Raw genomic sequence first — 13,405 nt, 5'->3', positions numbered from 1 at the left:
AAGCTGAGGCTGAATTTAAACTCAGGTCTATCCTAATTTCAGGTCCTGAGTTCCATCCACTGTGCCATCCTTGTTGTCCAATTGATTGAATGAGAACTTTTTTTTAATAAAGTGCTTAGCACATAGCAGATACTAAATGAATGTTTGTCCTTTCCTTCCCCTTTCCCATTCTTGATCCACAAATCTAGTCCCTTTATGCCTAGTAACTTGAAAAACATAAGAGCCCTATTACTGACACTCTACTCCATCCTAGTATAGAAACTCTTCTTCTTTAGCAGCTATTCTTGACCTCATCCTATATTAACCCATGAAATCATGAGGGAGATCTTTGTTTTCTGCAAGATGATTTGGGTAAGTCTTAACATCTCTGGGACTCAATTTCTTTGCAATTGCAGAATGATCATCATAAGACCTCTGAGGTTCTTATATCCTTCTAAATCTATAATCCTCTGATCTTGACTACTTTGGCCAAAATGGGGATCACAATGAACCTCTAACAATTAAGGGCAATGGGTGGAAATTATCAAGGTAAATTTTGACACAATGTGAGGAAAAAATGTCCTTTGAAGAATGAGAGGGTTCCCTATTACTTGATTTTAATTATTGTTGTCTTTCAGGTTAGACTTATTAGGACACTGTATAGAGAATTCTTATTTAGATTTGGTTAGACTAGAGAATGCCTTTTCAATTTAAACATTCTATGAATTCCAAGCAGTGTTATTTGCAGATGAGAGCAAACAAACTGTTCTTGATTCCTCCTTCTGAGGGTAGAATGAAAAGTAATGGGATAGAGATGAGAGTGGAGTATGAGGGAAAGAGGAGAATTTGAATTAGAGATCCAGAAAGCCTTCTAATGATTTTGCATCGGACTAGGTGATTGAGGCATTCTCTTTCTTGGGAGCGGAAAAGGAGAGAGAGGAGAAATTCTCACTTCTGGACTACAAGGGGTAGTAGTGGTATGGTCTCATATTGAGGAAGAGGGATAGACATGATGAACTCTGAAGAAACTGTCCAGTTCATGGGTGTCTCATGTTAGTGATTAAAGGGTTACACAGTCCTATTTCCCTTCCCTGAGGACCCTTGCTTCCTGTTTGTAATCAGCTACATATAGAACCAGGAAAATGATCTCAGACTAAGCAGACTTTCTTTGCTTCCTCTCCCTGTAACTAATATAACTTGGTCTGGACTTATCAGAGTTTGCAGCTCAAGTCAGCTACGTTCTGAGTGAGTGTGATGAGAGAAAACTTACAAGATCTGAGAAGTGAGCTCTGTTGAGCTCATTAGAATTATCTTGGGATGGATCAGAAAGATGGTTTGGGGTGAGCAGCATCTCATTCTTTTAGGGGCTGTACTGGGACTGGTACACTTTGGTTATGGTTATATTCCTAACTCAAGATTGCCTTTGAGAAGAGAGGAATTGCTGTATACCTGGGGATCACCAGGATAGCTTGGATTCTTTCCATTGAAAAGGAATCTAAGGACATAAACCCATCAATCTTCCCCATAGAAGGCAGATGTCATGGCCAACTCCTATACTGAGCATGATTAGTAGCTGGGTCCAAGGAGATGTCCTCATTGACTCCAAACCCAGCTGCCTCTTATCCTCAGGGGTCATCAATCTAGATCTAGAAAGAGTCTTGGATGTCATCTGGTTAATCCTTTCATAAGACTCTTAGGGATTAAGTGACTTGCCTTGGTTGACACAAGGTAGCAAGCTGTCAGAAGTTCAGTCCAAATGCTTTGGCTCAAAACTTATCACATTTGCCAGCTCCCTCCTTTCAGTGCAGCTTCTCCTAAGCATTTATGTGAACTTGGATAAGTCACTTAATATTTCAGCTTCAGTTCAGGTAAAGGTAAGAGGTTCTAGGTAAAGGAAGAGTCTTGGGCTTTCCCTCTCCAGAACTGCTGCAGCTTTCCTAGAGTGCGATACAAAGCCCTGGAGCTTTGTCTTGGTCTCTAATTACATAATATCCATGTCATAATCTCCTTTCCCTGAACAGAGAACAAGGAGAAAAGGAATGGACTGGGACTCAGGAGCTTTGGATTCTAGCTGCCTTTCTTCCCTTTTCCTACTAACTTGCTTTGTGAGAATCAGGGATATGCAATGGAAAGAGTCCTGAGTTTCAAGTTTGGGGACCTTACGATGAATCTGAACTCTGCTATTGGCTAAGTGTGTGACACAGGGGAAAACATTTTATCTCTCTAGGTCTTAATATCCTCCTCATCAAAATGTGGGAGTTGGAACAAATGATTTTGGAGGCACCTTCAAGTTCCAAATCTATCAGCTATGATGGATAGGCAGGTCATAGTCCCTTTCTGGCCTTTGGAAATATGTAAAATGGAGGGCCCAAAGAAGATGGTTCCTTAGGCCTTTTCCAAATCTGAATGTGGGATTCCATTTTATAAGCTCCCTGAAGGAGGAATAGCATCTTATAGAATCTAATAGATCCTCTAGTCCCACTTCTCATCCCTTGAAAGAATTTCCTCTATAAACAAATATATAAAATTTAAGCTAGCCAACTTCAGAGTCAAATTAAGATACAAGTGGGAAATTTTTAACAAAATGAATAAAGTACAATACAACATAGATAGGGACAGCTATAGATGGGGTAGGTAGATGGAACATCCACCCTGGACCTGGGCTCAAATATGACTTCACACTCTCACTAGCTGTATGATCCTAGGCAAATAAGTTAACCCCAATTGCCTAGAAAAATACAACTTAGGCAAGGAACTGGAAACTGAGTGGATGTTTCTCAGTTGGAAAATGGCTGAATGAGTTATGGCACATGAATTATGAAATGTTATTGTTTTATAAGAAATAATTAGCAGGATGATTTCAGAAAGGCCTAGAGAGATTTGCATGAACTGATGCTAAGTGAAGTGAGTACATAGAATACAAGAGAACATAACCACATTAATAAGAAGATTATGTGACAGTCAATTCTGACGGCCGTTGCTCTTTTCAAGAATGAGGTGATTCAGGCCAGTTCCAATGGACTTGTGATGGATAGCCATCTGCACCCAAGAGTATGGATCAAAATATAGTATTTTCACTTTTTTGTTGTGGTTGTTTGCTTGTTTTTTGTTTTCTTTCTCAATTTTTTCCCCTTCTTGATCTAATTTTTCTTGTGAAGCATGATAATTGTGGAAATATGTATAGAAGAATTGCACATTTAACATATATTGGATTACTTGCCATCTAAGGGAGGGGGTGAGGGGAAGGAAGGGAGAAAAAAATTTGGAACACAAGGCTTTGCAAGAGTGAATGTTGAAAACTATACATATATTTTGAAAACAAAAAGCTTGAAAAAAAGAAACAAAATTCAACGTAGGTAATGTTAATCTGGGTTTTCTAAGTCAATATGTGGCCAAGAGGGATCCAGATTCTATTTGAATTTGATACTACTGTTCCACAATATCATGGATAGGTCATCTGGTCTTTGTATGCTTCCAGTGATGGAATGCTATTTTCTGAATAGCTCTAATAGAAAATTCTGCCATATTTTGAGCCAAAGTCTGCTTCCTAATTCCTCTTTTGCACATCCCACAGGATTCATAACATAAAAAGGAGATGAATATAATACTTACTGAATGATCTTGTACAAAACACTTCACTTGGTCTTAGTTTCCTTATCTAGGAAATAAGGGGACTTATGATCTCCAAAGTTCCTTCCTGCTTATAGAATCTATGAATATGACTACATATGACTACTAACAATCCAAAACAAAAGGGATTCAATATGATGAGCAATAACAGGGAACTACTAAACCTTTCTGAGCAATCCTATTATGAATGATTATATTAAGATTTTTAAATTTGATTTGATTTGACATTTATTTTATTCTGATTGTACCCATCATGGATTTCCTCTATTGCTACATTTTTGCTGTTGTTGTTTATCTTAAATTTTTTAAAAGAACCAGTGATATCACAGGTGCATGAATTGAATTTAAGTGAGGCAGAGTTGTAAAAAGTCATCAGCCTCCCTCTCCCTTCCAAGATTCATTGAAGTCCAGGGGCAGGACAAAAGCCAAGATGGCTGGCAATGGCCCAGCAAGCATCAGATGACCTTGGCTTCTCTGATGTCTAAGTTCCAAGCACCCTACAATGCCTACTTCAGCTGCCTTCAGGGCCATTAGAACAGACTGTTCTCATCAACTCATTTCACCAGGAGTCTTCAAAAGCATTTAGGTATGGCTAAAGACTATGTTATCACATTCAATCTTCACAATAATACTTTTGAGACAAGTGTTTAATAATAGTACCTCTTACAGAAAAGAAAATTGAGGTTGGAAAAGGGCAAAACAGCTGAAAAACATTTGAAGCAGGATATGAACTCCTGATGCTAAATACAATGTTCTCTTCATTGTGCTTCCTAATTATCCAATTTTGTAATACCAATCCCCATACATCTATATATGAGTATTTTATATGGAGGTGCTGCTGAGGGGAAAGAATGTGATTAATCAATGGGCTTCGGTATTAGCTGAGGGCTTTTTGGACAATAAGGGCTTACCACACATGCCTCTGTGTGTATTATTACGCTGTGTGTTGTGTTGTGTTGTGTGTGTGTGTTGAGCTCACGGGAGGATTCCAGAGAGTTTCATACAGATGAGCTTAGGAAGGAAGGCCTCTGTGGTCTAGGTATGGAGGAGAGGGAAGGGAGCCAAATCCAGAGAGACATTTCCATGGTCATGAGGGAAGGACCCCAGCTGGGTGGAAAACATGCCCTTGGAAAGGGCTGGAATGATGTTGGGGTGGGACAAAACTAGTGGAAAGAACCTAAATTAGAGGAATGCTGGGATTTCCTGAGATAATGGTTACCCTTTAGGGAGAAGTCAGGAGACTGGAGTCCTAGCTCCTGCTAAACTGCTCTCTAGGTGAGAATCTAGCAAAAAGCTGAACAAATTTTCCCATTTGTACAATGGGGATAATTAGCTCTACTAAATAGTGAGACCAAAACAAACAAGCAAATAAACAAAAATCAAAAGGAAAATGTGGGAATGTGAATGTCTTGAAGGCAGATGCTATTGTTTCATTTTTTTTTTTTTTGCCTTCCTTTGTATCACCAATACTTAATACCATACCTCCCACACAGAAGATGATATCTATATCTATATCTATATGTGGTTGTAGTTTTGTCTTGATTTCAGAGGAAGGATGCTAGAGAAATTCACATGGGGTTAAAAACACAGTTCATAGTTGTAGACAATACCTTGTAGCTACAGAACACTTTACTTTCTCTTCTCATTTGACTCATAACAATTTTGCACCATAATATCTTTATCCCCATTTTACAGGTGAAGAAACTGAGGCTCAGATGAAGCAAATTCCCCAGTGACACAGCTGATAAATGGCAAAGCCAGCACTAGAATTCTGGAATTTTGATTACACATACTCCTTGCTATACCATGCAGACTCAAGGATCATAGTTTTAGATCTGAAAGAGACCTCAAACCTCAAGCCCAATTTCATCATTTTACAGATTAGAAAATTAAATCCCACCTGTAAAATAGGGATAAAGATATTATGGTGCAAAATTGTTATAAGAGTCAAATTAAATCCAGATAAATATGCCTTGTCTAGGGTCACATCAATAGTAAGTAGCCGAGACAAGATTTGAAATTGTATCATCTAATTCCAAATTTAGGATACTTTGTAATGTGTGGTGATGTCTCTCTGATACTCTGTAGTCACCATTCCTCTTCCTTAACAGATACAAGGTGGGTAGTTTTGATTTATTTTGTTTTTGTTTGACTTGATTTGTGACTTTACTGGCTTAGGGAAATGATGAGAAAACTTCCTCTGCCTTGGAGAACGGCAGCTGCTCTCAAACTTTCAGATTAAACCTTCTGTCTGTCTGTATGCACGGATGTACACAACACACATCACATGTAATGTAGGTATGTATCGCATATATACATATATATATACACACACATAAGTATATGTAAGATGTGCATACACATACATATATATAGATACAGATATGTACACACAGTTCTTGGCAGAGACTGAAGTGGTTTACCATTTCCTTCTCCAGCTTATTTTACAGTTGAGGAAACGGAGGCAAACAGGATTAAGGACTTGTCCAGAATCACACGGCTAGAAAGTATCTAAGGCTACATTTGAACTTTGGTCTTCCTGACTCCAGGCTTAAGACTTTATCTACTGTACCACTATTATTTCTATCATTATATGATAGTTATTATATATTAAGAGTAGCTATTATATATAGTATATGTACACTATAGTATTATTACATGTACACTTATAAAATAATAATAATTATTATTACTATTACTTATATTTTTACATAATAGTTATCATATATAGTATGTATACAATCTATGTAGTATTACATGTACCCACACCTATATATAATAGTAATTATTTATATTGTTATATAATGGTTATTTTATATATAGTGTGTATAAAAATTATAGTATCATTTAAACATATATATACATATATTAGGACATTGTACAAACACATGTGTGTTTGATGGATAATTGCTTCAGTCATGTCCAATTCTGTATATACACACAATAACTCACATATACACATAACACATATGTGTATGTGTATATATCAATATATAATAAATGTATATTATATAATATTGTATACATATATTACATAGTATATTACATGTAATATATTATTTAAAACAATATATGATATGCATATACATGTTACATTTATAATATGTGTAATATATATGTGTATACACACATACACATAAAATTTACATATTGCTTCTTCCTTAGACTGTATGCTCCTTTAAGGCAGGGGCTGTGTTTTTTTGTGTTTCATTGTAGAATGATAGCCATGATTTTGGAGTGTTTTTGGGGAATACAGAGACACTAAGTGCCCTGGCTAGGGTTACACAGATAGTTATATGACAGAAGCAGCACTTGATTCCAGGTCTTACTGACTCCCTTTCTATCCAGTTAGTATCGGGCTTAAATCCCTCTGCTTTACTTTTTTTGTATGCCCGACTTTAAAACCTCTTATTTCTGTGTCTGATTCTTTGTGATCCTTATTTGGATTTTCTTGGCAGAGATACTGAAGTGGTTTGCCATTCCTTCTCCAGTTCTTTTTCAGATGGGAAACTGAGGCAAATAGCCTTAGTGACTTACCCAGGTTCACACAACTATTAAGTGTCTGAGGTCAGATTTGAACTTAGGTCTTCCTGATTCTAGGGTCAGCCCTCTATCCTATATACTTAGCTGCCTTGTTGTGTTTAATAGTAATTACTTAAACTAGAATTCTCATATTATTATAATAATATTTTATAATTATATATAATGTAAATATATAAAATATTATACAAATATAATTATAATAAAATAAATAATTAATAAATAGTAATTATGATAATTATAAATATAATTATAATTTTTTAAAAGGTCTAAACTTCCCATTCTTGCCTCCTAATTTGCAAGTCATCTGATTTCTGACTGTACCATCCAAATGAGACTGCCTTATACAAGATAACCATTGACCTCATAATTGCCAAATCCAATAATCTTTTCATAGCCCTCAACTTTCTTGATCTGTCTACACTGTTAATCTCCCTTTCTTCTTGATACAGTATCCTTTCTTGGCTCCTGTGACTGGGCTTTTTACTAGTTCTCTTCATCACTCCATCCTGAACACCATTGCTGATCCTTTATAAATGCTTTTGGCTTTAACTTGCCTCTTGGTTTAGGAGTGAGATATCCTGTAAAGCTTTGTCTTGAATCATTTTCTCTTCTCCCTACCTTATCTTCTGTTGGAATGCCATCAGCTTTAATAATCACTCTATTCAGATGACTCTCAAATCTATATATCCAGCTTCCATTTCTTCCATAGGCTTAGATAATCTCCTACTTCAAATCATATCTAGCTTTAGAATTATTATGATTGTTATTATGTTGCCTTTTTTAAAGCAGTATTTTTCTGAGTATAGTCTCCCTCAGACTGATATTACAACAAGGCCTTATTGTTGAATGAGCAAAGAAGGCTGTATTGTCTGAGCCCCAGTAGCCTTACTCCAGGGTGAGGCAGTCCAAAAGGACTCATGAATGGCATTGGGGAAACTGACTTTAATGTATGTCTGTACTAATCGAGGCTGATTCAAGGATCTTCAATTTGGAAGGGATGTTGCAAGTCATCAAGGTGAATCTTTTCCTTTTACAGAAAAGAAAATTAAAGTCCAGAGAGAAATAACTGCTATTATGTAAACCCAAATTGGAAAAGTCACTACTAGTCTAGAATTCCAAAGGTATCTGAGTCAAATCACACAACAACTCACATTTCTATAATATTTTAAGACTTATAAAATTCTTTCCTCATCAAAATGTTTTAAATTTATAAATGAGAGTATTATTCCTATTTTAGAGATGAAAAAACCTAAGCCTGCAGCTTAGAAAAGTAAAGATCATTGAGTTTGGAGTTCATATAGTACCAAGCTTCTTCACTTGTGGGTCATGACCCTATATGTGGGTCTCATAACTGAATGTGAGGGCTGCAAAATTATGATTTATTATCAGTAAATGTTTATTTGTATATCTATTTTATATACCCATTTACCTGGGGTCACACAAAAATTTCCTGGGCAAAAGAGGTCATGAGTGGAAAAAATTTAAGAAGTCCTGATCTAGTATAACCCCCCCTATTTTCATTTATGAGGAAAAAAGAGATGCAGAGCTGATAAGAGATAAGCTGAGGCTCCAATGCAAGCCTTTGCTAATTATTTCATGTTCTGTCTATAATACCACCCTGAGTTACATATTCTCCTGATAGTTGTATTGCTTATTAAGGACATAAGGGGAACACTAATATTAAGTCATCCCATAGCTCTTGAACAAGGTTATTTGGGGGACCTGTTATATAAACCACCTTATTTCTGATTAAACAGTTTCTGAGATGAGAGTGTCAAACATTGGGTCATGAGGATCACAAGCCTTTGCTATTCCCCAATAAACTTCTGGGTCTTACCTCAGGGACAGTCTGGGCAGGATGGATTCGAAGATTGATTGTTGCCTGGGCGGTTGGAGGGATGACATTCACCTGAAGAGAAAAAAGAATGGTATGTGTACAATACACATATCATAGTTTGAATCAACTTCAGATCCCTATAGACCTTGATAGGCTCCCTTTTCCGGCTTAACAGAAAATGATTGTTGAGAAATCAGAGAGTCTAGATAAAGGAAATCTTTTCCCATTGATCAACTTCCTGAGAAAATCAAGCTATAGAAGGCAGAGGCTATTAACTTTTATGCTTTGGTTCTGTTTTCCTTTGTCTGAGTTTTTCTTCTCTTTAAGTTCTTCATAGGCTTTTATAGATCAATAAGATCAACTCAAAGACAGAACACATATCTCTTGACCCCTAATGGATGGCTCTTTTGTGAGATCATTATCTGTTAAAGTTGGAACAAACCTCAGAGATCATCTAGCTCAGACCCAGGGAAAAGTATGAGTTGCCCAACTAGACAGAGTGAAGAATTGTGTTCAAATCTCAGGTTCCTGAGTCTTGAGCTCTTTCTGACTAATTTGATTAGTCAACTCTTGTGATTCCTTTTTTGGTTTTTTTGTGGCAAAGATCTTAGACTGGTTTGCTACTTCCTTCTCTAGCTCATTTTGTAGATGAGGAAACTGAGCAAACGGGGTTAAATAACTTATCCAGGATCACATAGCTAGTTAAGTGTCTGAGGGCAGATTTGAACTCACACTTTTCTGATTCCAAGCCCAAGTGCTCTATTCACTGCACTACCCACCTGCCCCGGGTCCTTTCCACTTTACCTCAAGGAGACTCTGGATATTTCATAAGTATTTCATTTCAAGAAAACTTTATATAAAATGCCAACGTGTTTCCTGGAAGAGGGTAATAGGGTAATCCATTGGCATGTTGACACATCTGCCAGTCTTACGTGGGGGGAAGTGGACATGGGATAAAAAAGAGTGGATGACAAAGGAAAGTTTGGAAAGCTCTGGAGCTTTATTGAAGGCTGGAGATGGGGAGGGAACAGGGTGATCTCTGGTCTGATTATATAAATGTATATTAATCACAAACTAATAGATCCACTTCTGTAGACTAATTCTGCTTGGCACAAAAGGAAGGAACCATGATTCGCAAAGAGTGGAACTTATAAGGAAGTTGTTTTCATTCAATATAAAGGAATTTCCTAATATTTTGAGCTGTCTAAATACTGAAAGGGGGGGTGATAACATTTTTTTACAGATGAGGAAACTGAGGTTGGCAGAGATTAAGGGATCTGCCCAGACTCACAGCTAGTAAGTGACTCAGATCAAACTCTTCCTTACAATTCACGTGCAAGTGGTTAGTCCTCACAAACTGAACAAAGGCATAATGGAACTCATATAATCTTAATTACAGACCTACGGCTCTATCCACTCTGCCATCTGGTGGTCTAAGTGTAGAAAAGCTCAAAAAGTCTGGTTTCAAATCTCATGTTTTCCACTTTCCTGTGTGAAATCTGGAAAAAAAGCTATTTAACCAATTTTGAGCCACAGTTCCTTATCTGTAAAGTAAGGAGATTGGACTAGATCATCTCTAAGACCCCTTCCAGTCCTTTTTTCTTATTCTGAATATATGAGAGGAGAGGTCATCTTTTGTATGGCAGGGGGATGGATAAGATAACCTTTAAGGTTATTTCCCATTCTCTGATTCTAGTCTGATGATGTTTACATCAGAGGGAGGTTGCTGATGGCCTTTTGTGAGCATTGCTTAATCTAGTTTCCCTGCAACAGTCCAACACAACATTAAAAAGCCCTATTCTTTGGAAATTCAGGGGCTGTTTCTGTTTAAGCCACTGAGTAGCACCTTGTTGTGCTGAATGCTTGCGGCATCTGGAACTCTTTTGAAAGGCAGCAATCAGCACCTCTGTCCAGCTTTTGAGATTATCTAACATTTGGTCCTTGGTACTTCTGCATGAGGATGTCTCCAGTGTGAGGAGGGAGCTATCATTTTCAGTTTTAAAATATGTCCATCACATATTTCCTTTCATGATTGGAAAGTCAAGTTTGAAACTGAGGTCATGTAGCAAGTCTGTGGCAGAGCTAAGACTTAACCCAAGTCTCCTAACTCCTAGCCTAGTGATGGTGATTCCACAATACCACTGTATTTCCGAGGCAGGATGTCTGGGAATGACCCCCAAACCTTCTGCATCTTTGTAATGAGAAAAGTCCTAGAATGGGCATTAGAAGAAGACCTCTATCTGTCCTGAACTAGCTGAATTATTTTGGGCAAGTTACTGAAATCAGCCAAATTCCTGCCACTATCAAATGCTTGCTCAATGTTCCTTATGGATAATAAATTGGTTGTTGTTCTTTGTTCTTGAAGATCAAAATGACATCACTATATTGGAGTCAAGTTACAGTGTGTTCAACTGTAGTTGATCAGACCAATATGAGCTCAGAATGCTCTGCCACAGGTCAGGCACAAATAGTTCATGTGGACATTTGGGGTGGATTCCTTAAATTTGTGCATTTTGAGATTCTTCTGACGTACTTCAATTCTGATTTCTCATATAACACAGTACCTGATGAGTGTATGTCAAGCTGGATGATTGTATGCCATTGTTTCTTCTGTTGCTCAATCAATTCCATACTTCTTAAGAGAGACCTTGAGAGTTCTTGTACTGATTTTTCTAACCAACTGGTGAGTGCTTGCTCTGTTTGAATTCTCTATAAAATAAACCTTTTTAATCAAGCAAACATTTGGCATTCAAACAATGTGACCAGTCCAAAGTAGCTGTATTGTTTGCAGTAGAGTCTGGATGTCTGGCTGTTTAGTTCGAGAAAGAACCTGTTTCTGGTATCTTATCCTGCCAGGTGATCTTCCTAAGACAATTCACATGAAAGTGATTCAAAAAATCCTGGCGTGGCACTCGTATACTATCCAGGTTTCCTATACAACAATAAAGTCAGCACAATGGAGCTATAAACCTTTAGTTTGGTAGTAAGTCTAATACTTCTTCTTTCCTCCTTCAGAGCCTCCCAGACACTGAGCTAGATTTGGCAATATGTGTGTCAACCTCATCAATGTGGACAAAGTATTCTACCAAGGTAAGTGAAAAGAATCAATCTATATTTTGTTGCATTCAGCTTCAGAAGCTGCATTGAATGCACAATCATTTGCAAACAAAATATGATGCACCAACACTCTCCACTTGAGTCTTGACTTGTAGCCTTTTCAAATTGAAGAATTTACCATCAATATGGTGACTGACCTTAGTACCATATTTGTCCTCATTGAAGGCATTTGCTATCATGACTGAAAGCATCATGCTATAAAACAGGGGAGCAAGCAGACAGCCTTGTTTTATTGCACTGATGACTGGGAAGGGGTGAGAATATTATCCATTAACCAGAACCTGGACAAGCATGCCATGAAATTGATGTGTGGATGAACTTTCCCAAGGAACCAAATTTTGACATAATTTTCCATAACCCTAACAAGTGACAATATCAAAGGCTCTGGCCAGATCTACAAATATTTATAGACCTCTATCATTTTTCCACCAGCAAACACTGTATCGACTGTTCCTCAGTCCCTTCTGAAGCCACACTGGCTCTCAGATAGATGATCATCTTCCAGGTAAAGGATCAGTATATTGAGGACTCTTGCAAGAATCTTGCCAGCAATGACTAAGAGAGAGATCTCTCTTTCTTTCTGTGATTATCACAGGACAATTTATCCCCCTTTACCTTTATAGAGGCATCCTTGGACTTCTGGGAGATAAGCTCCTCTTGCATGTAACATGGAAAATTTCAGTCAGTTTTTCTATGAGCAATGGAACCCCCAACTTGCAAATCTCAGCTGGAATGGAATCAGCTCTAGCTGCTTTGCCACATGAAAGTAATTTAATGGCACTCAAAACCCCTTCTTTACTTGGAGGGATTGACTTCAACCTGAGATAAATGGTCAGTGGCTTCAGCATTGATTTGATGAGCATGCTATAGAGGTGTTCAGCCCCTCTCTCTAGGATCATGTCCTTACCATTACTCAAAGTGGCTTCATCAACACTGAATAGTTGAAAAACTATTTGACCTCCAAATAACAAGGGCATCATAAAAGCACTTTGGACTGTTATTAACAGTATAAAAATGAATTTCATCTACTTTCTTACTGAGCCAAGAATCACTCTCTAATCTTCACTTGTCCTTCACTTTTGATGGAATTAAGTGCTGTCTTCTTAGAGAAGGTATCCTGCTGCTATATCCTGTAGAGTTCTCGGTTTTTTCATTTAGTAGCTTTTGTGCTTTTCCATCATTTTCGTCAAACCAGTCTTAATGTTGGTGAGTGTGCTGATCCAGATTAACAAATGCAATGCTGTATACCAAATCTCTGAAAGCTGCCTACACCCTTTATGTTCCACTGTATCCAACTCT

The 13,405-nt window shown here is 37.5% G+C and overlaps 1 protein-coding gene across 6 annotated transcripts in view; it reads right to left on the bottom strand.

Annotated features, from left to right (window-relative positions):
• PM20D1 (peptidase M20 domain containing 1) overlaps nt 1-13,405 on the bottom strand; it is a 40,694-nt gene that overhangs the window by 7,817 nt on the left and 19,472 nt on the right. For all 6 annotated transcript variants that reach the window (XM_051998520.1, XM_051998519.1, XM_051998521.1 and 3 more), the window contains exon 10: nt 8,990-9,061. In XM_051998520.1, coding sequence (XP_051854480.1) covers nt 8,990-9,061 — 72 coding nt within the window. The remainder of the gene's footprint in view (nt 1-8,989; nt 9,062-13,405) is intronic.

This window comes from Antechinus flavipes, chromosome 4 (genome assembly GCF_016432865.1).
Source record: "Antechinus flavipes isolate AdamAnt ecotype Samford, QLD, Australia chromosome 4, AdamAnt_v2, whole genome shotgun sequence".
Lineage (NCBI taxonomy): Eukaryota > Metazoa > Chordata > Mammalia > Dasyuromorphia > Dasyuridae > Antechinus > Antechinus flavipes.
This window is presented reverse-complemented; position numbering and strand designations above follow the sequence as displayed.